The following is a 25014-nucleotide window of genomic DNA, read 5'->3' as shown; positions in this document are numbered from 1 at the left end:
TGAGACCTGAGGAAGTGGAGCTGCAGGCACCAGGGAGGGGCTGGAGTTGCTGCCCTCCGTGGACTCCTTGGGGGGAAGCTCCAGGCCCCAGAGGACTGAACCCCCACACCCTGAAGTGTTAGCATGGAGGCCTCGCAGGAGCCCCCAGATACAAAGGGGATGAGCTGTCGGGCTGGTGGCCACGCCGTGACCAGACCCACAGTCCTTCTTCTTGCCCTTCCCCACCCTTTTTCTGCCTCCAGGGGAACTGGGTGACATTTTCTTCGCTCAGGGCCTACACTCACCTTTGCTTTTTGATATCTCCAATTCCTCAGAGCTCTGACTTGCTTTCTCCCACCAAGTAAGGATTCTTGGTGGAAAGATCCTCCTGTGAGGAAGGCAGCCTTAGGAAGAGAAATGGCAGCTAGAAATAGGGAGTGAGTTGGGGCTCTCGCCAGGAGATAAGCACGCTCCAACTCTCAGACCTGGCGGCTTTGCAAGGGCTTTGTGCCATTTCATAATCTGTCACAGGAGGTGCGATATCATGAGTCCTGGCCCTTATCATCTCCTGGGGTGATAGCACGTGCCACGTGTTTCTCTAGAGCCCATGGGTGCCCCAGTTCCCACCCGATGCTGCCAGTGGTGACGGGCTGCACACGCCCAGGGCTCCCGGCCAGCTCCAGACTTCCCTCCCCAGCTCCCCTGGCTCCCCGGCGCGTTCAGTTCATTCCTTTCCCTGGCTTGTTCGGTTACAAACCCCACACCCCTAACAGCTGGAATGTTGGCACAGAATCCTGAGTGTCTTGACAAAGGAGAGACCTAATTCTCTTAAGGGCATGCTATGGTTAATTAGGGTCAAGTTCAAGTCCACCCGGACAGGTGTCTACAGAGGAGGGAGGAAGCAGTGGTGGGACACCACCCACCAACTGCACACAAGGGGAATCTAAGCCAAGGCTGGGGTGCAGGCAGTGTGGGGTGCAGGCACCTGGGGGCTGGCCAGCAGCCCACGCTCCGTGGAGCTAGTACCACTGGGCGGCATTCACTGTGGCTCTCCATCCACGTGTCAAAAAGATCCCAGAAATTGGAGCCTCCAGAGAGTAGAATGAAGCCAATTGAAATGGAAGCAGCAGCCACAGGGAGGTGTTAGGGGTGCGCTCAGGGGGTCCGTGTGGGGACTGAACGATGGCCTCCAAGGACAGGGGTGGGTGGAGCGGTGCTCGGTCCTTCATCGCCTCCCAGGACCAGTCCTCAGAGATGGGCATGCAGTGGTGTCTGGTCAGACCAGAGCTGCCCCGCTGGGCTGCAGAAAGGGCTTCTGGAGTCAACTCGGTTTGGGAAAGGCACGGTGAGGCCAGACTTGTGAGGGCTTCCCAGTCCTCCCACGCATCCTGCTGTGCGGGGGCTTGTGCACGTGGGCTGCACCCAGGCTCGTGGAGCACGGCACCTGGTCTCTGCAGAGTCTCGGTTCCGAGCTCGCGCCCCCTCACCGCCTTTGGCAGCTGCCGAGGAAGACGTGTGGCAGAATAATCACTGTGAGGGGCGTTAGACTCAGGAGAGGTACCAAAGTGCATTGCAGAGTTTGGCCCTAGTAAGCTTTGAAAACATCAATCATTTTTTTGTTTCAGTCTTGTAAGGTTTCCAGCTGAGAAGTTTGGAAAGCAATCTCTGAGCCCATTCTCATCCCTGTGCTGTTTTTGTTTTTGTTTTTGTTTTTGTTTGTTGTTGTTGAGAAGCCTAGAGCTGGAATTAACCACGGCTCCTTTCCAGAGGCGATTTCAGGCACAAAGGGGTCTTTTATCCTCACTTCTCTGGGCACCGTAGACCACAGCGGTGATGTCTTCCGCGCAGTTGTGTCAGGCATGACCTGCCCATTAGAAAGCGCTGCTCTCTTGGGAATCTCAGCCCCTCATTTGTCAGCAAGTACTTTTGCTGAGTGAGGAGAGAGTGGGGTGGAGGTGAGATGGGATGTGGGTCCCGGTGGAGGCCCCGTCATCTCCAGAGGTGCGTTCCTCCAACCCACCAGCCCCTGCACACTGTGTAACTGCCCCCAGGAAAGCAGTTCCGTGCACGTAGGAAGGGCACCGCCGTTTGCCTCGCTGTGCAGGGTTCTCTGTGTCCCAACCAGGAGTGATGGTATCCCCAAGGACACTTAGCAGTGGCTGGGGACATTTTTGATACAATAGGAGGAGGGTCATGCTACTGCACCCACAGATAGAGGCTAGGGATGCTGCTCATATCACATCATGCAGGCAGCACCCCACCCTCAGATAAGGGAATTCCTGGCCCAAAATCTCAGCGGTGCTGGGATTGAGAAACTGTCCCAGGCCGCAGCATCCAGGACACGTCACATGCCCGGCCTGCCCTGTTCTTCCTCCTGTGGCCCGGGACACAGCCTCGTGGCTCGCTGCGCCGGGGGCCCTTTGCAGTGAGACAGGGGTGAGATTTCTGCTGATGGTTCCTGACTGTGGGACTTCCTTCCACATCAGAGCTGCCCGAGTGGTCCCCTGCGAAAGCCTGCTTTTATTCTTTTCAGAACCTGAGAGCCAGAAGCAACAAGGATGCCAAGGACCAGACCACCAAGAACAATTTGGAAAGTGAGTTCTCCGTGCTGAGGCCTCTTTGTTCCCCCGTGGGGGTGGCAGCTGCCAACAGGTAGAGCGTGGGCTGGAAGAGCAAACCTGGTGCCCTGCGGGGTCACCCCCGGTGCCTTTGCTGCTGTGGACTTCCGGTGGTGATGTCGGGGACACAGAAAGTGAGGGGTGGGGCAGGGTGGGAAGGACGAGGTCAGGACCAGCTCGCCAACTGTAGTCACAGCCAGGGAGAATGCTAGGTGTTAGCAGATACCCACAGACCAGGCACTCCCGGGCATTAAAAATGCCATCCCATTGTCCCCAGTAGCCCTGGAAGGAGGATTTTATTTTCTCTTCTTTCAGATGATAAAACAGGTTTAGAACAAATGTTACCTCCATAGAATGCATGTCCCTAGGGGCTGGACAGAGTGGGAAGCCAGAGCCCCCAGGCCAGTTCAAAACAGTGTCGGGAACAATCATAGGTCACTTACCACTCCCAGTTGGTAGGACAGCAGGAAAGTCACAGCTCATGTGCCTCTGGAGCCCACAGCACCCCCATGCTAAGCCTCAGCGTCCCCATCTGGAAAGTGGGGATAGCAGTGCACTCCCTACATGAGTCTAGGGAGTCGAGTGAGGAAATGCACCTGACGTGTGTCAGAACACGTCTAAGCACCTGTGCCCTCGGGGCTGTGCTCACCATGGAGAGCTGGGGACAGCCAACACTGTCCGAGGCTCCTGTGCTGCTGGAGTCCAGGCGTGTCCACCTGTAAAGCTGAGAACTGTGTCAGCACCTGAGTTGGTTCCTGCCATGCTCACAATCAGGCCTCCGGACTGTTCAGGGGAGAGCGGCATGCCAGTGTGCTCCTGGGGGCCCTCGCTGGTCCGTCCTCACCAGGGTGCTGGTGGGCTCCCCAGCCCCAGAGGGGCTGGGACACTAAGCCCTCTTAGCAGTTGTCCCTGAGTCAGCTGTGTCGGCTCTGGTTCTGGACAGCCACTCTGGACTCCACATTAAGGGCACAGTCTGAGCAGCTCAAAGCCGTGGGCCCTGGCCTTTCTGGGACTTGAGGTTTGCCCTCACCAGCAGGAGGCAGGCCATCCCCGGGGGATGTGGAGGTTGGGGCCACTCCCCTTAGCCGACTCCCTGTGGCAGGAAGAGCAGTCGGCCCCGGTCTGCTCTCCCCACGTGTGGCCCTCTCTCCGCAGCCCTGCTGTACAAGCCTGTGGACCGGGTGACCCGGAGCACGCTGGTTCTGCATGTGAGTCGCTGGGCCCAGGGCGCTGGGGTTCCTGGCTCCTGCTGTCCTTGGCGGGTGCTGGTGTTTCTCAGCCACCCGCCTGCCCCCCTGCCCCCCTTCTCCCTGTTTCTGTTGCCTGCCTTTAATGAAGATGCAGAAATGAGGCGCCCCTGCCGTCCTGGGGGTTCTCTCAGGAACGGGTGTGGGGCGGGATTGTGCTATCTGTGTGAGCAAGGCCTCCCTGTCTCAGTGTGTGGCGGGGACCTGAGGTGGGCAGTGGGGGTGCGGACAGTGGGTGCGTGCAGGGCCTTGGGGATGACTACTGCCTCCCAGCAGGGGCGGGGGTTCACGGGGAGGCGCTGCCCTCGTAGGGCCATTTCTGAAGGCAGTGGAGAGGCGCTGACGGGGTTCTCTTCGCACTGGGAGACAACCGGGAAACAGGAACCGCCCCTAATCCTACTGCCCGGGTGACTTTAGAGCAGGTTGCACATGTGTGTGTTTTTCTACTGTGCAACCAGGTTGCCAAAGTGTGTGGGGTTTCCGTTTCCTCTCCCGCTTCCTCCCCGCAGAGGAGCCGCCACCACAAGATTCTTCATGCGCATGCCAGCGCACGTGAACATGTGTTTTCATTACCCAAAGGGCGTGCTCCACACAGCATCCCATACCTTGCTTTTCCCCGCTCCGTGTCACATGGTGGGGATTGTCCAACCTCGGCTCAAACAGCTCTGCTTCCTTCCCTTCCTTCCTCCAGTGGACATCTCATCATTTCTTACCATCTTCCGACGGAGAGATTTTGGAAGGAGGGAGCTGAGGTGGGGTTTCCAGTGTAGAAGGATCTGGGGGTGGCTCCTCCGAGTCTCAGAGACCCTGTGTTGTGTCCCCTTGCTGTGATTGGCCCCGGACTGAGTGTCCCGACCGGGAAAAGCTGGAACGGCCAGGGAGCACGAGTGGTGTGAGGTCAGCCCGGGACCGCCAGCCCCCGAGTCTCCCTCCGTGCTTCTCCCTACTCTCCCGGGTGCGGAGATTCGGGGTTTGGGAGCTCGGGAATTTCGTCTGTCTGACCCGGGGAGCTGCTGGCCTGCAGGATGAAGCAGGTGCATTCCTAGTGGAGAAGGCGTCCACCCTCCACCTCAGTCCTCAGGCCCTTATCTTGAAGAGCCAGAGCTGGGGAAGCCCAGCTGGGGGGACCTGCACTGGCTGGTGGTTGGAAACCAGGACCAATTCTGCCCCCTAGGGGGCAGGCTGCAGTGCCGGGAAACATTTTTGGTTGTCGTAACTGCAGATGAGGAGGGGCTGCTGGCATCTGGTGGGTAGAGTCCCGGGGGCGGTGCTAAGTCCTGCAGGGCACAGGACAGCCCCCCACCACAAAGGATCATGGGGCCCCAAAACGCCACCGGTGCCGAGATGCAAAAACCCTGTCCTAGACCCGTAGGGTGGAAGCACCTCATGCAAGCAGCCCGCGCACACGGCAGTGCTGTTGAGGACCTGCTTCGCAAATGCTCGCACAGCACTGCCCGCGTGGCCCGGGCCCGTTGGGAGAGGTGGCAGTGGTGCCTGGAGAGCCCGTGGCCCTGGGTCACGCCCAGTGCGTGTCTGGGGTTTGTGCCGAGGCGGGTGCCACGACCTCACCCCGTCTAACTCGAGTCCTCTCACCCCAATGCAGGACTTGCTGAAGCACACGCCCCCCAGCCACCCGGACCACCCCCTGCTGCAGGACGCCCTGCGCATCTCGCAGAACTTCCTGTCCAGCATCAATGAGGAGATCACGCCCCGCCGGCAGTCCATGACTGTGAAGAAAGGCGAGGTAAGTGTGGCTGGGGGTGGTCAGGGTGGGCCCAGCCCGCCTGAGCTGAGGGTGCGGGGTCCTCTCTGGTCCTCAGCAGACTGTCCCTGGACAGTGCCACCCTTTGGGGGTCCTTGACCGTGTGAGTAGGGCATCAAAGTGGAGTTGCACAGCTGCGTGCCTCACTCAGCCGCCCCCTTCTCTTTCCGCCATAGTGGGCTGTGTCCAGGGCAGTCCTTCCTGTCCCCACACCTGGCCAGCCCAGGGTTCCTGCCGAGGAGGCGGTGAGAAGGAGGGTCCCAGCCAGTCTGCCTGGGACCACCCGGTTTCTCCTGAGTGTTCCTCTCTTTAAAGGCAATTATCACTGGATTTAAAGATCTAAATGGGGAGAGAAAGGGAGGTGTGTGTGTCGTTTATATGTGTGACATCGAGGACAGGGGCATGATGTCTTCAGCCAGGAGCACTGTCCTTCCCCCACCACCCTCCCCCCCCCTGACAGCCACTCCAGAAGAGGGGCTCAGAGGGGCCAGTGTAGGGTGACAGTGGAGGTGTGCTGGTCAGGGAGCCAGGCCCCACCGGGAACATTTTCTGTCAGAAGTGGCACTAAAGTGAGGGGAGCTGACTGCAGCTCCAGCTGTCTGGCCTAGGCAGGACCCGGGCTGGCAGTGAACCTGGCAGTAGGTGCCGCTGAGAACCACTTCCTCCTTTCTTGGGGTCTGTGTGCCAGGTGCTCTTGTGGTCGGTGTGAGGGGCCAAACCCCCAGCACCCAGGTTTTTTCTTCCTCTCCCACCCTGGGTGGGCGGGCAGGCCACTCGGCGTCCTCCCCACACCTCTTCGGGAAGTGGCTCCTTGTGGGCTGAGCGGGAAGCTCCCACGTGCCCAGAGTCTCGTCAGGCTTGGCGGTGGGTGAGGGAGTGGCATGGTCAGATGTCGCCTGGCGGGCCTGGCCCGGGAAGAGTGTGGAGGAGGGAGACGTGGGCTCCACTCCACTCTCAGGCCCTGAGGCCAGGCCAGCGTGGGGACCGGATCCCGGCACTGCCGCAGTCCCACCCACTGGATGGCCGGGAACGGGCATTCCTCCACCCTACCCTGCTCCCTGTCTTCAGAGCAGGGCAGGAACACGGCCCCACCGTGCTGGTGCCTGGGTACCTGAGGGGGCATGGCTGATGGGAAGAGGCCCACTGGCCAGCTCCCAGTGGCCGTCCTGGCTGTGTGTATTAGTTCCCTGGAGCGTCCGAGCCTGTGGAAGGCAAGAGTGGGTCCCCAGCACCTCCCAGGGTTTCCACACCTGATGGCTCGAGTCTGGGGGGTGAGGTTGCGGCCTTGTGTCCCAGAGCAACAGGGGGGCCCTGGTTCCACCCCGCAGTCTCAGGGACATCGAAGGAGAGCAAAGCTCCGACCTCCTTTGTCGGCAGTTCACCCGGGTCCGGCCGGAAGTGGGATTTGCCTCTGCCTGGACCCTTTACACCAGTTGAACTGGTGCCTGGCTCACCCTTCCCTCCTGGGGTGTCTACTCTCTTGCTGACTGTCCTTTTCCCAGGGAGCTGACCTTCTCGGAGGCAAATGTTCGAGTCCCTTTTCCCCCTCTGGCTTTTCTCCTCGTGCTCAGCCTGCCCAGCCCCTCTCACTCCTCCCCACCATTTCCGACTGCCCTGTGGGGTCCCTGGAGAGAAGTGCTTTCTTGCTCTGTGTGTCCGTGGAGGCAGCTGCCTTAGGGGGCTGAGGAAAGTCAGATGTGGCCTGGCAGCCGGCAGCCTGGCCCTGGTCCTTCCGTCAGTTACCACAGGCCCCTTCCCTGCTGGCCCATGGTCAGGGGCTTGGGGACACTGATCAGGGAGTGTGTAGAGGCCAAGTGCCTCATGGGAACAGGGGTTTTTGTCTACACCCACCACCACTACCACCACCACCACCACCACCTCTGGCCACACCGGGCCTCATTGGCCTCAGTGACGTTTGTGCAACGTGGGTATCACTGGGGTACCTGGACTCTGAAAGGTGGGGAGGGCCAGCGAACTCTGAGGGGTCACGAATCTGACTTCCCGTGCCTGTGTCGGCACTCGGAATCCATCCGGCGCACAGTGAGGGAGACAGCGGCTAGACCAGGGCAGCAGACACATGCCCACTCGCCTCCTGGCTGTGCCAGCGGCAGGTGTCAACCACCAGTTGCATTCACACGCTGAGCTGCTTGCAGCCTGCACGTCCTCCTCAGTGAACCCCTGCAGCTGGGCCACACCAGTTTGCAGTCCCATCGCAATAGAAAGGACACCAGGCAGGCAGTCCCCGACCCACATCCAGCCCTGCCACTGCTCAGTGGTGGCATTGACTTGGGGACACCCTTTTCTCTTTGCTGAGCATCCATGCCCTCTGAGGGCAGCAACTCCTGGCCCGCAGCCCCTCCGCGGGGTTGTTGTGAGGTGCAAGGGCTTCACAACCTGGGAAGGACTGTACGAAAGCAAGGGGTGATTTCCCCACCTGGGTGCCGTCCATGGGGGAGGGGGAGCACCCTCACCTCCCCATCCAGGAGCCTTGAGAGTCTGTGTCCCAGGCCTAGGGGTTCTTATCCCTCAGGATAGACAGTGGGACTGCTGCCCCCTGCCAGGGCCCAGACTCCCTTTGTGGACTGGCCATTGTCACAGCTGCAGCCCTGTTTTCCCAGGGCTGGGAGACCCCTGCCCACTTGCAGGACATTTTCTCTTCCAGCTGCAGGACCCCTGGGTGGGGCTGGAGTCCAGCAGGCCCAGCTCCTTGGGAGAAGGGCACCTGGACACAAGACAGGGAAGCTGTGACTGGCAGGTGACGTGCACTGACTCAGGGCTGCCCGCACTGCCCTTGGAGATGAGGGCAGCACAACGCGGAGCTCAGGCCGGGACACCACAGGGCAGCAAGGCTGGCTGGAGGTGTCAGGTGCCCGTGGACTTGAGGCTTCTCTTAGAAAGATGAGGATTTGTGTGGGCAGGGATGCGTGGGGCGGGGCCAGGTGACTGAGTCCATCTGTCAGAGCCCAGGTGCTCCTCACAGCCCCGTGTCCTCTCAGCCCAGCAGGGCAGGTGTGTTGGCTGCCACAAGTGTCAGAGTGACACTTTGTGGCCTGCGGAGAATGAAGGAGGTGCCTGAGGTGGGGCTTCAGATGATCGTGTGAACAGCAGGACCTGGCAGGGAAAGTAGGTGGCCCAGCTGGGAAGTTGTGGGGTGGTCAGTGCTGGGACAGTCTGGGCTTTTCTGACCTGCCAGCAGAGGGCACCCTGCTGAGTCCACTTCTGAGCTGGGCATAGGGTGCCCCCTGCTGGTGGTGATTAGAAGCTCGGCTCCTTTGTGTGGAGAAGGTCTGCAGTCCAATCACACCCCTCCCAACACACACACCACCCCTTGCAGAAGTTCTCTTGGTCCTGCCTCCTAGGTTGGAAGACTGTTTGCTCTACCTGCCTAGGAGGCATCATCCATTCATCCCTTGAGGACCTACCTCAGTGTCCCTGAACCCTTCCCAGACCTGCCCCGCAGAGAGGGCCGGGCTGCCAGGCCTGCCTGGGTCTCCGGCACTGCAGGGAATTTTCTCCAAGTGTACACACTTCCTTGCTTCCTGTGGGCATTGGTACCGGATGTGCCGTGTGCCCGTGGCAGGCGGGGTGAGTGTGAGTGTCGATGAGTCACAGCCTTGGCACACTGGCAGCCTTCCTGCCCTTCCACTCTTGGTCTCGTAGGCACCTCCTGGGTCAGCCATCAGCTCTCCCTAGCCACGCTCTGTGTGACAGATGGCGACATGCAGCCTTAACGCCCAGGAATGTTGGGGGGCCTGCCCGGGCTACTCTTGCTTCTGGGGGTCTCTGCTGCATGTGTAGCAGAGCCAGGGGCATGGACCTGCCTGGGGCACTGGGGTTTGGGGACAGCCACCTCCTGCTGGGGACATGTTATGGGGCTTTGCCCGTTGTGGTGTGCTTGCAAACCTGCTGGGTCCTTCCCCCGCTATGACAGCAAGAGGCTGGAGTTGCCCTCTATGGGGACAGGGCAGGGGTCTTTCCTGAGGCCTGGTGGGCCAGGCGCCCACTAAGCACCTGGTCTCTCACCCCGGGTTTGTGGGAACCTGAGGGCAGAGCCTGCGTGTTGCCACTCGCTCGCTTAGTGTGCTGCCTGGGCCGGGTGGTGGGGCTTCCCGAGGCTCAGGTTTCTCATCGGCAAAAGGAGCATGAGGTCCTGCCCACAGGTGTGTCGGGGGCCACATCCCAGGGTCAGGCCACGTGTTCGCAGCTGAGGTGCTGGGCACCGTCTCAGATGAATTGCTGATTTGCTTTGGTGTTCCCAGGCGGCAACCCTGGGGGCTGCGGGAGCAGTGGGATCACCCACTGTCTTTCAGGTGAATTACCAAGTTGCAGAGGTGTGGGACTTATAGGGGCTGGTGTCTCTGGTCCCCTGGTCATTCAAGGTCCAGTGGGCCAGGGCATGCGGCCTCAGGGGCAGCTACGTAGCCCAAGCTGCCCACCTCAGGCTGTACCTGTCCAGATGGGCATCAGAGGTGTCATCCCCTATGTGAGCCCCTGCCCATCAGTGGACACTAACTTCAGGAGGACTAGAGTGTGGGTCCCCCACAGCCTCCTGGTGCCCACAGAACTAGATCTTGCCCTTGGGCTGACCGTCTTGGTCACCTGCCTCCTCCCCTCTCACCAGGCTGCCCCATCTTTGCCCACGTGCCAGGCTTTTCTCACTATGGGGCCTGGANGAGGTGTGGGACTTATAGGGGCTGGTGTCTCTGGTCCCCTGGTCATTCAAGGTCCAGTGGGCCAGGGCATGCGGCCTCAGGGGCAGCTACGTAGCCCAAGCTGCCCACCTCAGGCTGTACCTGTCCAGATGGGCATCAGAGGTGTCATCCCCTATGTGAGCCCCTGCCCATCAGTGGACACTGACTTCAGGAGGACTAGAGTGTGGGTCCCCCACAGCCTCCTGGTGCCCACAGAACTAGATCTTGCCCTTGGGCTGACCATCTTGGTCACCTGCCTCCTCCCCTCTCACCAGGCTGCCCCATCTTTGCCCACATGCCAGGCTTTTTTCACTATGGGGCCTGGATTGTGACAGACCTCTGTGGGCATGTCCCTCCTCCTGGGTCTGGCCTCTTGCCTCTTCTTGGTCTCCAGTTGCTGTCTTGGAGAGGCGTAGGCTACTCTGCTTAGAGGGGTTCTCTCGCCGTAATTTCAGGGCAGACTCGTGACTTGGCTGTGACGCGCGCCCCCTCCGTCCCCAGGCCAACAGCTGTCACCCCATCCACTCGCCCCCTGTTGCAAGCCAAGCACCCAGGGGGGGCTTGGAAACTACTGAGCAAAGAACTCATGTGGCGTGTGTGTTCTCGGACCGAGGAGAAGGAGGGAGCACTCTGGAAAGTGGGGGGGAGGGTCGGAGGGGGCGGGAGTGAAGGCCGCCGCCCTGACCTGAGTGCCCCCCACCTGCCCCCGCAGCACAGGCAGCTGCTGAAGGACAGCTTCATGGTGGAGCTGGTGGAGGGGGCCCGCAAGCTGCGGCACGTGTTCCTCTTCACCGACCTGCTCCTGTGCACCAAGCTCAAGAAGCAGAGCGGAGGGTGAGTGAGCGCTGGGAGGGTGAATGAGTGCTCGGCGCCTGCCCCACCGGGAGGGGGGTCTCCGAGGATGTGCAGTTGATTTCATACGTGGAGAAAACCTGGGGCTTTTTTTTTTCAACATGAACCTGAAGAGGACAGTCACTCTGTGGGCAAGTGTTCTCTTTAAGCTACGTTCTGTGTCCACCTGGATGTGATGCCAAGTCCAGGGACCAGGGTCATCATTAGCGATCTGAAGACAGTCTGGGTCAGGGTCAGGGTCAGGGACCAGGCTGTGGACTCCTACATTGAAAGGGGAGCCTGGCTGTGACTTCAGGTACTATTAGGAGATTGTCACGTCAGGAGCTAGGAAGCATGAATGACAGGTCAGGGGGCTGCAGTATGTAGTCCAGGCTGGCAGGTGTGGGGGGTTGGGGGGACGGTTGCCCCTCCCCTGCCCTTGGCAGACATCACTAAATGATTGCTTCACTTTGTCTCCCCAGACCTGGTGATCGTTTCTAAATTATTTTCAACCCAGGCCTCCAGAACCCCCTATCACCTACCTCCCCAGGGATCAGACACCCGGATCCCAGAGGCTGGAAGGGAGGAAGGAAGGTCATGTTGGGAGGGGCTGGAGCCAGGCTCCGGCCGTCGCTGTGTTGAGTGGGTTCAGTCATTCAGCTCGGAGGAGCCTCAGGGTTCCCGGGTGTCAAGGCTTTCACTGGGCAGACCTGCAGCCCCTCTAACTCTGTGGCTCTGGGGGCTTCTGGGGTCCTGTCCTCATTGTCATTGGATGGCCATAATGGGCTCCCACATCACAGACCCTTAAGCTGCCACCCTCAGCAAGGATGAGGTGAATCAGGGCTTGTCAGACCCTCTGGGGCCTGAGTCACACACGCTCATTTCCAGGAGGCTCTGAGTCTGGCCCACGGGTGTCTGCCAGTGGCCTTGTGCCATCCCATCGCACAGCCCACAGGTGGGTTTTCAGGTTGGGTACACTGCGCCACAGACGTGGGGTTCTCCAGCTTTGGAAAACAGCGGTGTTAGCTCTGGCTGGTGTGGCTCAGTGGATTGAGTGCCAGCCTGCAAACCAAAGGGTCGCAGGTTTGATTCCCTGTCAGAGGTGCCCCTGTCAGGGCACATGCCTGGGTTGTGGGCCAAGTCCCCGAAGGGGGTGCACAAGAGACAACCACACATTGACGTTTGTCACCTCTCTTACTCCCTCCCTCCCCCTCTCTTTAAAAAACAAATAAATAAATAAATGCTTAAAAAAGGAAACAGTGATGTTAGCAAAGGAAGACGGTCAGCGTGTTAACGTGCTCCTTCCCTCGCCCAGCAAAACCCAGCAGTATGACTGCAAGTGGTACATCCCACTCACGGATCTCAGCTTCCAGACGGTGGACGAGTCCGAGGCCGCACCCAGCATCCCCCTGGTGCTGGACGAGGAGCTGGATGCCATGAAGATCAAGATCTCCCAGATCAAGAGTGACATCCAGAGGGAGAAGGTGGGGAGCGCGGCGTGGGCAGCAGCACCCTGGCCCCTGGGCAAGCTCTGCTGGGCGTCTGACCCTGCTTCTGGTGTCTGGGACCTGCTGGCCATCCCCGCCAGGCTCGGAACCATCCAGGACACGGGGTGGGAGAAGCACCCACCTACCACGATAGGGAGAGCATCCCAAGTGGCGGGGGGCAGCGCCTCCAGCTGGCCTGGACCGCCCCAGGCGCACCCCTGGCTGTTTCGGGAGGGGTTGAGAAGACTTAGGAACAATGAGGGTGAACCTCTCACATGTGGGTTCCACACAGGCCAGAGCAGGTGCCATGCGGAACCCAGTAAGATGAGTTCCTGGAAGGCTGGCCTCAGCCCGGGCACACTCGGCTGAGGTGGGCACAGCAGGACAGGGGCCCTTCTCACTCCCACCCACCCGCAGCCCGCTGTACCAGAAGCCCAGCAGGTCGAGGAAAGCGTGGGGAGACGGCAAGAGCACGAGGCCCTGTGGCCGCCAGGGCAGCAACGTGTGGCAGAGGGGGAGCCCGGGCTGTGTTCCTGGGGCTGTGCCGCCCTGTGTGCTGCCGCCGCCGCTGCGCTTGTCCGCACTGTGGCTGCTAGTGTCAGGCGGCGGGGTCTGCTCCCCAGGATAGGGGAGCTTCAGGAGGGAGGCACGGGGCAGGCAGGGTTTGCCCGACCGGTCCTGGGGGTGCATCAGGCCCTCCACTGGGACCCACACAAACACTCCCCGGGGGCCTGATGCTGAAATGTGGGCGAGTCCAGGAGTGGGGATGGGCCCTGGGGTCACAGCAGCCCCCTGCCTATTGTCCAGGCCTGACAAAATTGAAAAAAGGGAGGTTTGTAAAGTTCTCTCCTCAGCCCTCCTGAGGGGAAGAACTTAATTCCTTCAAGAAGTGCTGGCCGGGCGTGCCCAGCAGCCTGTGCCCGGCCTTCGCCCTGTGCTGTGCTGTGCTGTGCTGTGCTGCGCTGCTGGGCAATATTCCCGGCCTCCGAGGTCCGAGCACTGGGGGAAGCGGGGACGGGCCCGGGATGGAAGTGTGACTGCAGCCTCTCCCCACAGAGAGCAAACAAGGGCAGCAAAGCCATAGAGAGGCTGAGAAAGAAGCTGTCGGAGCAGGAGTCGCTGCTCCTGCTCATGTCTCCCAGCATGGCCTTCAGGGTTCACAATCGCAACGGCAAGGTCAGTGCCCACTGCGGTCTCTCTCTGCGGGCCAGCCCCCGCACCACTCCCCGCACAGACCCTCCTGGCCCCTGGCTCCCTGGCCCCTGCTTCAGGATACCCCGCAGTGCTATAGCCAGGACCCACCTGTCTGGCCCTGTTGCAGCTGTGGCCCCGGCTCCCACGTGGCCTTTGCCACAGTGGCCCTTTTTCCCGGGAGAGCCTTTCTGTACCAAGAGAGGACTGTCCTGCCCGGCACACACAGGCACTTGGACCCCTGTGACCAGTGCTTTAGGCGGCAGCCCCCGGTTGACTAGCAGCTGGCTCACCCCCACAGCTTATAGGTGGGGGTGGGTCTCCAGGGAGTCTGAATAGGGCGGGGGGCGTGCACACTTGTGCAGACCCGGCCCTTGGTAGGAGGATGCTGTGGGAACTTGGGCCAGGTAGCACCTTCTCTCCTGAGCCTGGCTCCTGCTGCCATCTGTAGCCTAGGCCTACCCCACGAACAGGTGACGGGCATCACATCACCTGTCAGTGTGCAGCTGGGCTCGATGCAGGTGGTCGGGCAGCGTCAGCCCCCACCTCTGCAGGTCTCCCCACGGTAACCTCCTCAGGGCCCTGGGATAGGATGCGTCCCGCCCCAGCCCAGGCAGTCCGGACAGGGACTGTGCCACAGGGCAGTCGTGGCCCAGAGCCTGGCTGGCATGAAGGGCAGAGAGTGCCGGAAGCGATGCCTTGTGCTGTGAGCACGCCTGGCCACTGGGCCACACCAGCCAGAGGCACAGTGGTGCAGGCCTCGGCAGGGTGTGGTGGCAGTGACAGGTAACAGCGCCCCCAGCATGCTGGGTGCTGGCTTAGCGGGGCAGACATAACGGGTGTGTTTGCCTGGTCCCCAGAGTTACACTTTCCTGATCTCATCTGACTATGAGCGCGCCGAGTGGAGAGAGAACATCAGGGAACAGCAGAAGAAATGTGAGTGGCCTGTGTAGCAACGGTTTGTAGTTGGGAAGGTCGGGACCTGATGGGCACCTCACCCTCTGGTCTTAGAGCTCGTTTCCCCCTGAGCAGCAGCGGCTGTCTTATCCAAGTGAGCCGGTAGGTGGAGTTTTAAGTGAGAAAGTCAGTCGGAGAGAAACCGTCCTGACAGGGTCCGCTGCCTTCTGTGCTTCCCTCCTCTCTGGGCCTCCCCCGAATCCCCCGCACACCCCACACCTGTCCTCTGACCTTTCCAGGAGCCACTCCCCGTCTGCCTGGCTTTCCTTGAATTCCCCCTGCTGCCTCCGGGACCTCCCTGCTCCAATCCCTGCCTGCCTTCGGGGCCCCCGACCCCAGCTGCCTTCCCTGGGGGCCACATCTGCCCCCTGGGCCTTCCCCACACTCCACCACCTCCTCATCTGCTTGGCCTCCCCCGGTGCTCCCACCCCAGCCTTCCTCCCAAGGCTTCTCCATGCCCAGGCAGCTGACGCCAAAGGGGCCACACTGTGCTGGCCGTGGTCCCCTTTCCAAGTGGCCAGCGCTTGGCCATTCTCAGGCCAGGACATGCACTCCCCTCTGGGGTGGCCCCTGCTCCAGGTGCTTCCCTCTGTTCCCTCTTCCCTTGGGGCGTTCCTTCTCCTGAGCTCAGAGCTGCCCTGGTCCTGCCCGGCAGCTTTCAGGGTGGGAAGGCAGACCCCACCCCAGGTCCCAAGGCTGCAGCTGCAGCAAGGTCTCCTTCACCCTCCAGGCGTGTGATTCGGGAGTCCTGAGCCATGCTTCCTAAAAGGTCCTCAGGTGCTCCCCATATGCCACTGTCCCTGAGTGGCCACGATGAGCCATAGCCCAGGTGGCCTGGTCCTCCACAGCCACGGGCCGCTGTCATGATTCACCTGCCGCACGCAGACTGCACACAGGCTCTGCCCTGAGCTCTCGCCCCCCCGGCTTGGCCTCGGTGCCTGTGCTGGGTCCTGCATCCTGCATCCAGGGACGGGGCGCTCCTGGCAGCTCTGGGGGCCGGCGTCCTGCCATGCCCATGTCCCAGGGTTTTCTGTTACAACCAGGGACCCACATCGTTGTCAGTGTGGCAGCGTCTGTTCCCTGCTCAGTGTCGTACCAGAAATAATGCTTTTTCCCTCCCCTGGTGAAGAGATGGGGAACCTGCATTAGCAAAGTAGGGGACAGAGCTGTGCCACGTGCCTGCCTGGGGACACCCCACGGCAAGCTGCTTCAGGTCCCCATCTCTGAAATGCCCCGTGGCTGAGCCGAGGTGGCGGCCAGCTGCTGTGTTTGTAAGGGTCATGCTATGGTTTCTCCTGCCCTCTGCACCCAGCCTGGGCCCTCTGGGGCCTTACCTTGCTCTGTCACTCACCAGCTCCTTCCCTGGGGGCTGATCACCCCGCTTGTCGTGCCCCCTCACCAGTGTGGGTCGGGAGTTTGGTGCAGGTGGGGGCACCAGTCCCTGGTGCCAACTGTTTTCCACCCTCGCAGGTTTCAAAAGCTTCTCCCTGACGTCCGTGGAGCTGCAGATGCTGACCAACTCGTGTGTCAAACTTCAGACGGTCCACAGCATTCCGCTGACCATCAACAAAGAAGGTGGGCCACCCCTTTCCGCTTAGTCTGTCCTCGGGACTGTGGATTTCCATTCAGAAGGAATGTGTGTGCTGCCTAGGGCGCACTGGCCTTTTCCCAGGCAGCCGCTGCTGGGTGACCAAGGAGACCAGTGACCTCCCTCATCCCAAGACGCCTCCGACTGCTAGTGCTCTAGACTGGGCCCGATCTCCTGTGCTGCCCCTGTCTCCTCCCACCGTGCCCCCTGTCGGCCAGCAGCTTCCTGCCACGCCCTTGGTTGTGCTGCATTTTGCATTCACTGTCCCATGTCCTGGTGTACACTCGGTCACACACACAGGTGTGTGCCTGTGCACATGTGTGCACACACCCCCATGCATATCACACTGCCCAGACCCCTCTCCTGTCCTTATTACATTTCATCTTAGTCACTGGTCTGCCTGTGTGGTGGACACAACCAGATCCCAAGGTCCCCAAGACCCACAGGGCATGTTTCTGGTCAGTGGCATCGCCTTACCCTGTGCTGGGCAGATAGCAGCCACGTTGCTCCCCCTTGAGAGCTGACTGTGGAGCAGAACTGGTCACCTGCCTCCCTCTCAGGAGGACCGACACTCACCTCTCTCATCCTTTGCACAGATGATGAATCCCCTGGGCTCTATGGGTTCCTGAATGTTATTGTCCACTCTGCCACCGGCTTTAAGCAGAGTTCAAGTAAGTAGCTGGTTTGGGGAGGAAGGCAGCAGGGCCCTGAGCCAGGGGGTGTGGGGAAGTGGCTCAAATTACCATCAGGCGTCTTTGACCCCTGACCGCTGGACATGCTAGTGCTGGGCGTGTTGTTTTCCTGGAGTGGCTCCTGCCCTTCCCATGCTTGCTTCTGGTCCTGTGAGCTGGTGCGCTGACCCCTGCAGGTGAGTCTTGTCACTGCAGGGGCTGGAGTTTGCTACTGACAGCAAACACAGTGAGGCTCCAAACCAGGGGTGTGAAGGTCAGTGGTGCCTTGGTCCTGAGTGGATTTGGCTGCTCTGCCCCCTGAATGGATGCCCTTTCCAACCTCTTGTCCCCTTGGTGTGCGGGGGGGTGGTGGGCAGGGGACTCTCCCAGCTACTTGAGCTGTCTGCGCAGTGAGGGCTGGTCGCTTTTCAGTCCAAGTTCGGCACACACCACGCCTCCCAGCCAGGTGCCTCCATGCAAGCTCTAAGAGGCCCTTGCAGGAGGACGGGGGTGGGCACCGTCCTACTGACCTCTCTTGCTGTCGCTACAAATCAGACAGCCCGAGACAAGCCACAGAATAGAAGGTATTGAACACCGCGTTTATGAGATAAGGGACTTGTATCCAGAATGCGTAGAGAGCTCTTACAAATCAATACTGAAGAGACAACCCCAGTGAAGAAATGGACGAAAGGTGTGCGTAGACACTTCACTACAGAAACACAAACAGCTGATAGGCGTGCGCAGAGATGCTCCTTGTCCTCGGGGAAATGTGGGCTGGAACCACGGTGAGCTGCCGCGTCGTGCCCGCTGGGACAGTGGTCATCAGAAAGATGTGGAAAAATGGGAACCCTCAGACACTGCCTGGGGCGTGCAACGTGGTTCTGCCGCCCTGGAAAACTGTTTCACGGTTTCTTGAAAAGCTGGGCATGGTGCAGCAGCCCCACCCCTGAGGAAGGAAAGCCCGTCCACAGAGAGACTGGCACGTGAACGGTGAAACGTCGGGCGTGGAGCGCCGCTCACGTGGCAGTAAGAGGGAGTGAGCTGTTGACACAGGCAACAACATGCATGAACCTAAAAAAACTTAGGCTGAATGAGAGGTGCCAGGTGCAAAAGATGATATGTTACATCGCCGTGTGTGTATGCAGTTTCTAGAAAGGAAAAACATGGAGACGGTGGTGATCTGGGACTCAGGGCGGGAGGGAGGATTGACTGCACGTGCCCCGGGGGCTTTGGGGGCGGGGCTTTAGCCATTAGCACCTGTGTTTAAATTTACTAAACATCCCCCAGCTGTATACCTGTGAGGGGTGGGCTGTACGGTGTGCAGGTTCTACTTCTGTAAGGCGGCAGCACATGCAGTGGTCTTCCTGGGCATCTCTCGGGCTGCCCCCTACATGCTGGTGTGCCCCGGGGTCGCGTCGGGCCTGCCCCCCTCACTACACAAACTCCCTTCTTCCTGCTCCTGGGGCTCTGCCATCAGCAATGCAGCTGATGCCCGAAACTGCCTTTCCCATGTCTCTCTCCCAGCCTCCCTCTGTCTCCTCAATGTCACGTATCGTAGACTCCGCATCCCCAAACTGAACCAATGACTTGTCGCTAATTCCTGCCCCAGTGAGAGATGCTACCCTATGTCATGTGACCAGGCCAGAGACCACCATCCTCTTCACTGGCCCTATTGGTGAGATGCCGGCTCCGGCCGCCTGCCATGCCCTTTAGTCCTTGGCAGGGGCCGCCTCCCTGGCCCCCTGCAGCACACCTGGCACCCAGTCTCTCCCTCTGCAGCTCATGACTCTCCAGCACATGCTGCTTTCAGTGCCCAGCACTGGCCTGCAGTGCCCAGGGCCCCAGTTTCCCTGGTAGAACCAGAAGTGGGGTCTGCGGAGGTCATGGGCACTTCCCCCAGCCCTGCGTCCCCCTGGTGGTGATGGCACGTGCCCCTCTGCCCAGCCCACCGGCATGGGGCCCTGCTTACCTGGGGGCTTCAGCCTGGCTTTGCTGAGTGACCTATGACCCAGCACTCTTGAGAGGTGCCAGTTCCCAGCTGCCCCCTAGGGGCGGGTCATCGCGTTAGGGGTCAAAGCTCTGGTTTGGTGTTTTATTTTAAAAAGAAAACCAAGACCACGTTTCTCTGATTTCAAACATAACGCCTGCCCGTGTAGAAAGTCTGGGTGGTGTGGAGCGGCGTGGTCACCCTCCCGTGTTGCCTTCCTGCAGATCTGTACTGCACGCTGGAGGTGGACTCCTTCGGGTACTTCGTGAACAAGGCCAAGACGCGCGTCTACAGGGACACGACGGAGCCCAACTGGAACGAGGTGAGGGGCCCCTTGGCTGTGGTTCGAGGAGGCTGACATCTTGGCAGAGTCTAAATCCCAGGGCCCCCCACTGGCTCCGCCCCCCCTAAGGCAGTGCTGCCAGCATTACGGGAACCTCCTGGGGGTGGGGTGTGACTCGTCCAGCAGATTTTATCTTCGGCTTCCTGAGAATTTCACCCTCCCTCCCCCATCACAAAGAAATGACCTGTTTTGCTAGAAGAGTGTTTAAAGAGAAAAGAATTTAAAGGGCCTCTTGTCCTGCCTTTGTTATTGCTTAGTGTTTACTTGGTAAGTTTCCTTCACATTTTCCTATGAAGTTGGAGTGAGCCCTCTGTGACCCTCCGGTTTCTGGAAGCCCGGAGCTCTGCCCTGGGGGCTACAGTAGAAACCTGGGAGGAAGGGTCCCCTTTGCTTGTCCCAGGTACCGGGTGTGGGGGCTGCTACGCCCTCTTCTCCACCTTAGAGAGCTGTGTGTGACCCACTTACCCAGGTGGCTTGCCTTGAGCCTTTGGGAGTAAAAGATGACAGTAGAGCATCAGGTCTTGATGGCGTCCCCAGATCCTTGAGAGGTGCCGCTTCCCAGCTTCAAGAGCAGCTGTGGCTCTCGGGGCCCTGTGCTCTGGGGTGTGGTGGAGGCAGCTGACAGACAGCTGCCACCGCCTGCCTGCTCCCCTGCAGAGGAGGAAGCTAAGACCCCCGCACTGCCTGGTCCCAGATGGGTCCTGCGACAGGTGGGGTGGCAGGCCCAGAACCCAGGTCTCCTACCTCAGCATCGACTCTCTGATCGTTACGCCTGCCTCACGGGGGCCGGGGTACAAGAAGCTGATCGAATTACCCAGTCACTACAGCTCTGGGTGTCCTTGCAGAAAGGGCTGTGTGGCTGCTGTGATGAGGGGGGATAGAGCCACGTGGATCCATCACAGAAGGGTTTGCAGAGAGCAAGAGGGTCGTGACCCGGCAGGCAGTGAGGTGCAGGGTTCTAGACATGACGCAAGGAGTTCAACTACAAGCACGTGGGGGGTCGAGGGACTGAGGCACCAGGGTCCCACAGCAGCAGGTTGCCTGGCGACCGCCCTGGCTGGGCCTGCAGCTGCTTCCGGGGTCGTACCTGTTTCCGGCATAGGACTCCGCACACCCCCGCCCCCCACCGTTCCCATTCCAGCTTGGAAATACCTGCTTTCTTTCCCCCCTCACTCTTCTCTGCTTCCCCACTGAGAACCCGCGCCCTCGGAGCGTTGGTGTGCAATGCAGAGCTGACCAAAGCCGTGTGGGCTGACAGGGGAGAGCGTTCGCGGTGCAGCCTCAGGGCAGACGAGCCGAGCAACCGCAGGCGTGGTTCTTCCCACTTAAGTCCCTCTCTTCCCTGTATCGCCTCTCGGGTCAGTTGCTTTTCTTTTCACCCGTGGAAAGGGCAGGTTTGCGTTCACAAAATAATAGAGCAGAAAGGACCGATTTTCATTTCCCTCTGCACTCCCCCGCACACTTGCACAGGCTCCCCCACTGTCCGGGCACCGGAGTGAGACATTCATTATAATCGGCCAACCCGTACTGATACCTCGACGCCTCCCAAAGCCCCTACACAGTGTCTGCATTGGCATCCAGCCCCCGCCCTGAGGCAGGCTGTGTGGGGACCACCCGCCCTTTGAGACGCTGGGTGAGGGAGTTTGGGTTAGGGTCGAGAGTCATTTGGAGCTTGTAGAAGCATCTAGACAGGGTCACAGTCTGAGGCTCATGGAGATGTAGCTTCTGAGGGTCTGCATCCCAGGGCGGAAGTGAGGAAGTCTCGAGGGGTCCCCCTGGGGCAGCGAGGAAGCTGTTCACTGAGGAGCCGCCCTCCAGAGGGCCCCCTCGGCCTGCAGCCCCGACCGCCTCACCCCTGGACCTGCCTGCTAACGGGGGACTCTCCTTCTTTCTTGGAGCTGCAGGAGTTTGAGATCGAGCTGGAAGGCTCCCAGACCCTGAGGATCCTGTGCTACGAGAAGTGTTACAACAAAACCAAGATCGCTAAGGAGGACGGCGAGTGCACGGACAGGATCATGGGCAAGGGCCAGGTCCAGGTGAGGCCGCCACCCTCCTCTGCCCACATCTGACTCTTGAGTGTCTCTTAGGCCCCTCCTGTCCCCAAGGGGATTTGAGTTAAACTTGTATTTCCAGCTGGGTCTCAGTTCCTCCAGGCAAACGGTGAGGTTGTGCCATGGTCCCCAGTTGGCAGATAGGAGGCCAGCACTTCTGGGAAAAGCACAAAAATGTCAGCCCACCCGGCCCGACGCCCCTCTTTGGCTCCAGGGGCCGCAGTGCAGGCACAGAGTTGACATAGAAGCCCCCTGGTTGGCGAAGAGTAAGTGTCCTTATACAACCAGCGAGGGGTCCCCAGTCCTCAGGGAAAATTGTCCAGCCCTCGGGTTTTTCAGAAGTGTACCCAGGCCCCAGAGGCCCGCTACCAGGTCTCCCACTTGTCGGCAGACGGGAGCTACGCCACTGCTGTGCTTCCTGTGGCCTCGCCTGCCCAGTACTGCTTCCCGCGGGGGAAGGCCCTGGTCTGCTCTCCTTGCAGGGTATCTTACCAGACCCAGCTAGGCAGGTCCTCCTGGCCCGGCCCCTGAGGTGGGCACCGATGCTCCCCACTCCCTGGTGCCCTCAGACCCTGGGGTGAGGCCTCCAAGGGGAGCGGGCGGGGCCTGCCAGGTACTTGGGGGAGGACAGGGCTCTCCAAGCAGCCCCCACCTCCCACCCATGGGGCAAGAAGTAAAAGTCTGTCCGTCGTGGGGAAATGCTGAGCAGTGGGAGTGATGGAACGAGAGCGTGACTTGTTCCTGAGTAATTTGTCGTCTGGCTGGGCACACACACTCATCAGTCAAGCCAGCAAGTCCTCGCTTCGCTGTGGCTCCAGACACCACCCTGGCTCACCAGGTCCCTGGGAGCTGAGTCTGCCTGTTTTCCCACCTTGGAGGCTCATTGGGGACCTCTGGCTCAGGGCCTCTGGGGATCCCTGTGCCTTGAGACGAGGCCCCAAAGCAGAAATGCCCCTCTCACCACCCTGTTCTTGGCTTTGGCTGACCCCACAGACGGGACCGGGTGAGGACTGGGCTGGGGCGCTGCTCCGGTGGGTGTGCTAGGGTTTGGGTCCGTGGCGGGGAGCAGTGCAGCAGCTGTGCCTCAGGCAGGGCAGGCAGGGTTCTTGGCGCCCCCCTCAGGTGGGGATGGTCCCCCATTGCCAGCTCCTGGTCCACAGCCACTCGCTAGATGTCCTGGAACCTGCCTGTGACTTAGATCTTTCGTGAGGAGGGGATGGCTCCTCCTTGCTCCCTGTTGGCCACACGTTTCCTCGGGCCCTTTGGAGGGTCTTAGGAGAACAGAAATGCAAGGCAAGGTTTATCAGTCGCCTCATTTCTGGGGATTTGCAACGGGCCAGGTCCATCCTTCCTCTAGGGGTGTCTGTGTGAGCTTGGTGTGGGCCCCACCCTGATAGATGGGGCACTGTGGGCGGTGGGCCTCCCACACGTGATGCCCATACTTCCCACCTCACAACTCGTGTGTGTTGACTCCCCACCGGACCTTTGCGATCCAGCCCCGTATTGCCACATAGACCTTGGCTCTACAGGGAATCCCATGGAGTGAGCAGAGTCCCCACAGTTCTGCTCTTGACAGGCGCCAAGGCAGTCTGCAGATTGTGCTGCTCCATGAGTGTCCTGGGGACCAACTCGTTTTCACTTCCACTAGGCGACAGTGATGGTCACAGCGTGGTCCTTTACCCTTCGCCCCGTACCAGACCACTCAACCACTGCTGCTCTCCTCCCCCCTCCTTTCCGTCCTTGCGTCCGCCTGCAGCCTGGGCACCCCTCCCCCACACCCAGCTACAGTGAGCCAGGGGCGCCCACAGGCTGGGTGCCAGCTCAGGTTCCGACGACCTTTGACTTGAATCATTCGAAATCTTCACCACTAGGGTCCTGGGGATGTCGGGGTTTGAACTGGGACCTCTGAGGGCCGTCCCTGGTTCGTGGAGATCCCAGTGGAAGAGAGAAAAGAGCTCATACTCCTCTTCCTCCTGGGTTGAAGTTAAGCCCTCTTTGGGAAGCCTGTGCCGTGACACTGCCAGGCATAAACAGGACATTCCTTTACGCACAGCCCACGCTCTCCAACAGTCGGGGGCCCCAGGCACGTCCCAGGGAAGGAGAAAGCAGAGGATGGGGAGGGCCAGCAAGGGGCGTCTCTCCGAGTCCCTGGTTGCTCTGTGTGCCCCCCTACCTCCTGACCCCAGTCTGGGTTTTCCCATAGGTGTGTGGTGAAGGGCGCTGTCCTGCTGTCCCTTCGAGGAGGACTCTGGTGACCTGGACATGAGACAGCAAAGGGGTGGAGGACTTGGGCTCTGTTAAAAACAAAAATTGTGACACTTGTTGAAACAAGACAGGCTTTCTTCTAAAAATAGACTTTTTTTATCACCAGCAGTGCATTTGTAAAATATTCTCTCGTCACCCCAAAGCAATGTCCTCGTTCCTGTCTACAGTCGCTTCCTGTCCCGCCCCCGACCCAGGGACTAGAACGATGTGTGTTGGGAGCCCCGAGGTGGGATTTTGTCACGGGGGAGAGGGGTGGGGTCAGCTCCAGGTGTGATGAGGGCGAGTGCGGATTTCCAGCTAAGGACCAGGGTCAAGGGGTGTCGGTGGAAGTCAGAAAGAACTTCAGGGGTGTGGGGGGAGATTCTGGCTGAACAGACCTCATGTAATTCTCGTCAGTGGCAGGCCAGGGGGCGTCAGACATCACCTGGGGTTGGTGGGGTAAGAAATTCGGTCAGTTCACAGGGGTGATCAGTTATCGGGTGAGGGATTCTGGCCCAACAGGCGTAACAGGATTCTTGCTGAAGTCGAGCCCATGAGAATGTGCCCAAGGATGAATGCTGGTTGGGAAACAGAGCTCAGAGTAGCCTGGCTAGCGTTTGGTCGAGGAGAGACTGTCAACTCCCATGCCCCACCTCCTTGCCGCTTCAGTGGGCGGGTGCAGTGGGAAGTCTGGCCCCTGAGCCATCGCTGGCCAGAAAAGGGGATGTTCATGACTCACGCATGGGAGGCCGGCTTGGCTGCTGGAAACCTGGGCTCCCAGCCGCTTATTAGCAGAGCTGGGTTCCCCAGGAGGAAGGAAGGAGGATGGCGACAGCCCCTGCCGCCCCAGCCAGTCAGTCCTTCCTCCCCCGCAGTCCTGTGGATGTGGATGCCTTTTTGTGGGGGGTGTGCCTGGGGGGGGGGCGCGTCTGTGACTCCTGGGACCCCGTCATCCTGAGACCAGGCTTTTCCCGGTGACTTCTGGCATCTTCCCAGAGTGCCATGGGGCGGGAGCATGGCTGTGTCCCCCCAGGTGCTCCTGTCCCCCATACGCACTTTAACTCATAAGTTGAGTGAGAAGCTCCTCCTGTGAGGTGGGGAAGGCACAGCGCCCCTCAAGTATCCAGGGGGGCCGGGGAGAAGTCCAAGCCCTGCAGGGTGGGACCAGGCAGGGCAGGCCTGAGGGGTCCCTCCAGGGGTCCTGGGATGGAACCATGTCTCTAGTGAAGCTGCTCACGCGTGTGTCTGGGTAGGAGGTGTTGCAATTATTTGGGAATCCGGGTCCCAAACTCTCAGGGGTAGGGTGCTGGGTCAGTGTGGTTTTACTACCCTACCTGGTGTGCATAGGCCGAGGGTCTGGGAGCCCC

General features: G+C 60.2%; 1 protein-coding gene across 1 annotated transcript in view; it reads left to right on the top strand.

Moving 5' to 3' along the window:
- The window catches only part of BCR (BCR activator of RhoGEF and GTPase), a 104293-nt gene that overhangs the window by 64914 nt on the left and 14365 nt on the right, over positions 1 to 25014 (top strand). The window contains exons 6-16 of the mRNA XM_037067469.1: positions 2513 to 2573; positions 3753 to 3805; positions 5448 to 5588; positions 11010 to 11131; positions 12444 to 12612; positions 13672 to 13791; positions 14667 to 14742; positions 16234 to 16338; positions 16948 to 17022; positions 19234 to 19331; positions 21257 to 21388. Of these exons, the coding sequence (XP_036923364.1) occupies positions 2513 to 2573; positions 3753 to 3805; positions 5448 to 5588; positions 11010 to 11131; positions 12444 to 12612; positions 13672 to 13791; positions 14667 to 14742; positions 16234 to 16338; positions 16948 to 17022; positions 19234 to 19331; positions 21257 to 21388 (1152 nt within the window). The remainder of the gene's footprint in view (positions 1 to 2512; positions 2574 to 3752; positions 3806 to 5447; positions 5589 to 11009; positions 11132 to 12443; positions 12613 to 13671; positions 13792 to 14666; positions 14743 to 16233; positions 16339 to 16947; positions 17023 to 19233; positions 19332 to 21256; positions 21389 to 25014) is intronic.

The sequence above is a fragment of the Sturnira hondurensis genome, unplaced genomic scaffold (genome assembly GCF_014824575.4).
Source record: "Sturnira hondurensis isolate 20B ecotype Veracruz unplaced genomic scaffold, ASM1482457v3 Scaffold0017254, whole genome shotgun sequence".
NCBI classification, from domain to species: Eukaryota; Metazoa; Chordata; class Mammalia; order Chiroptera; family Phyllostomidae; genus Sturnira; species Sturnira hondurensis.
This window is presented reverse-complemented; position numbering and strand designations above follow the sequence as displayed.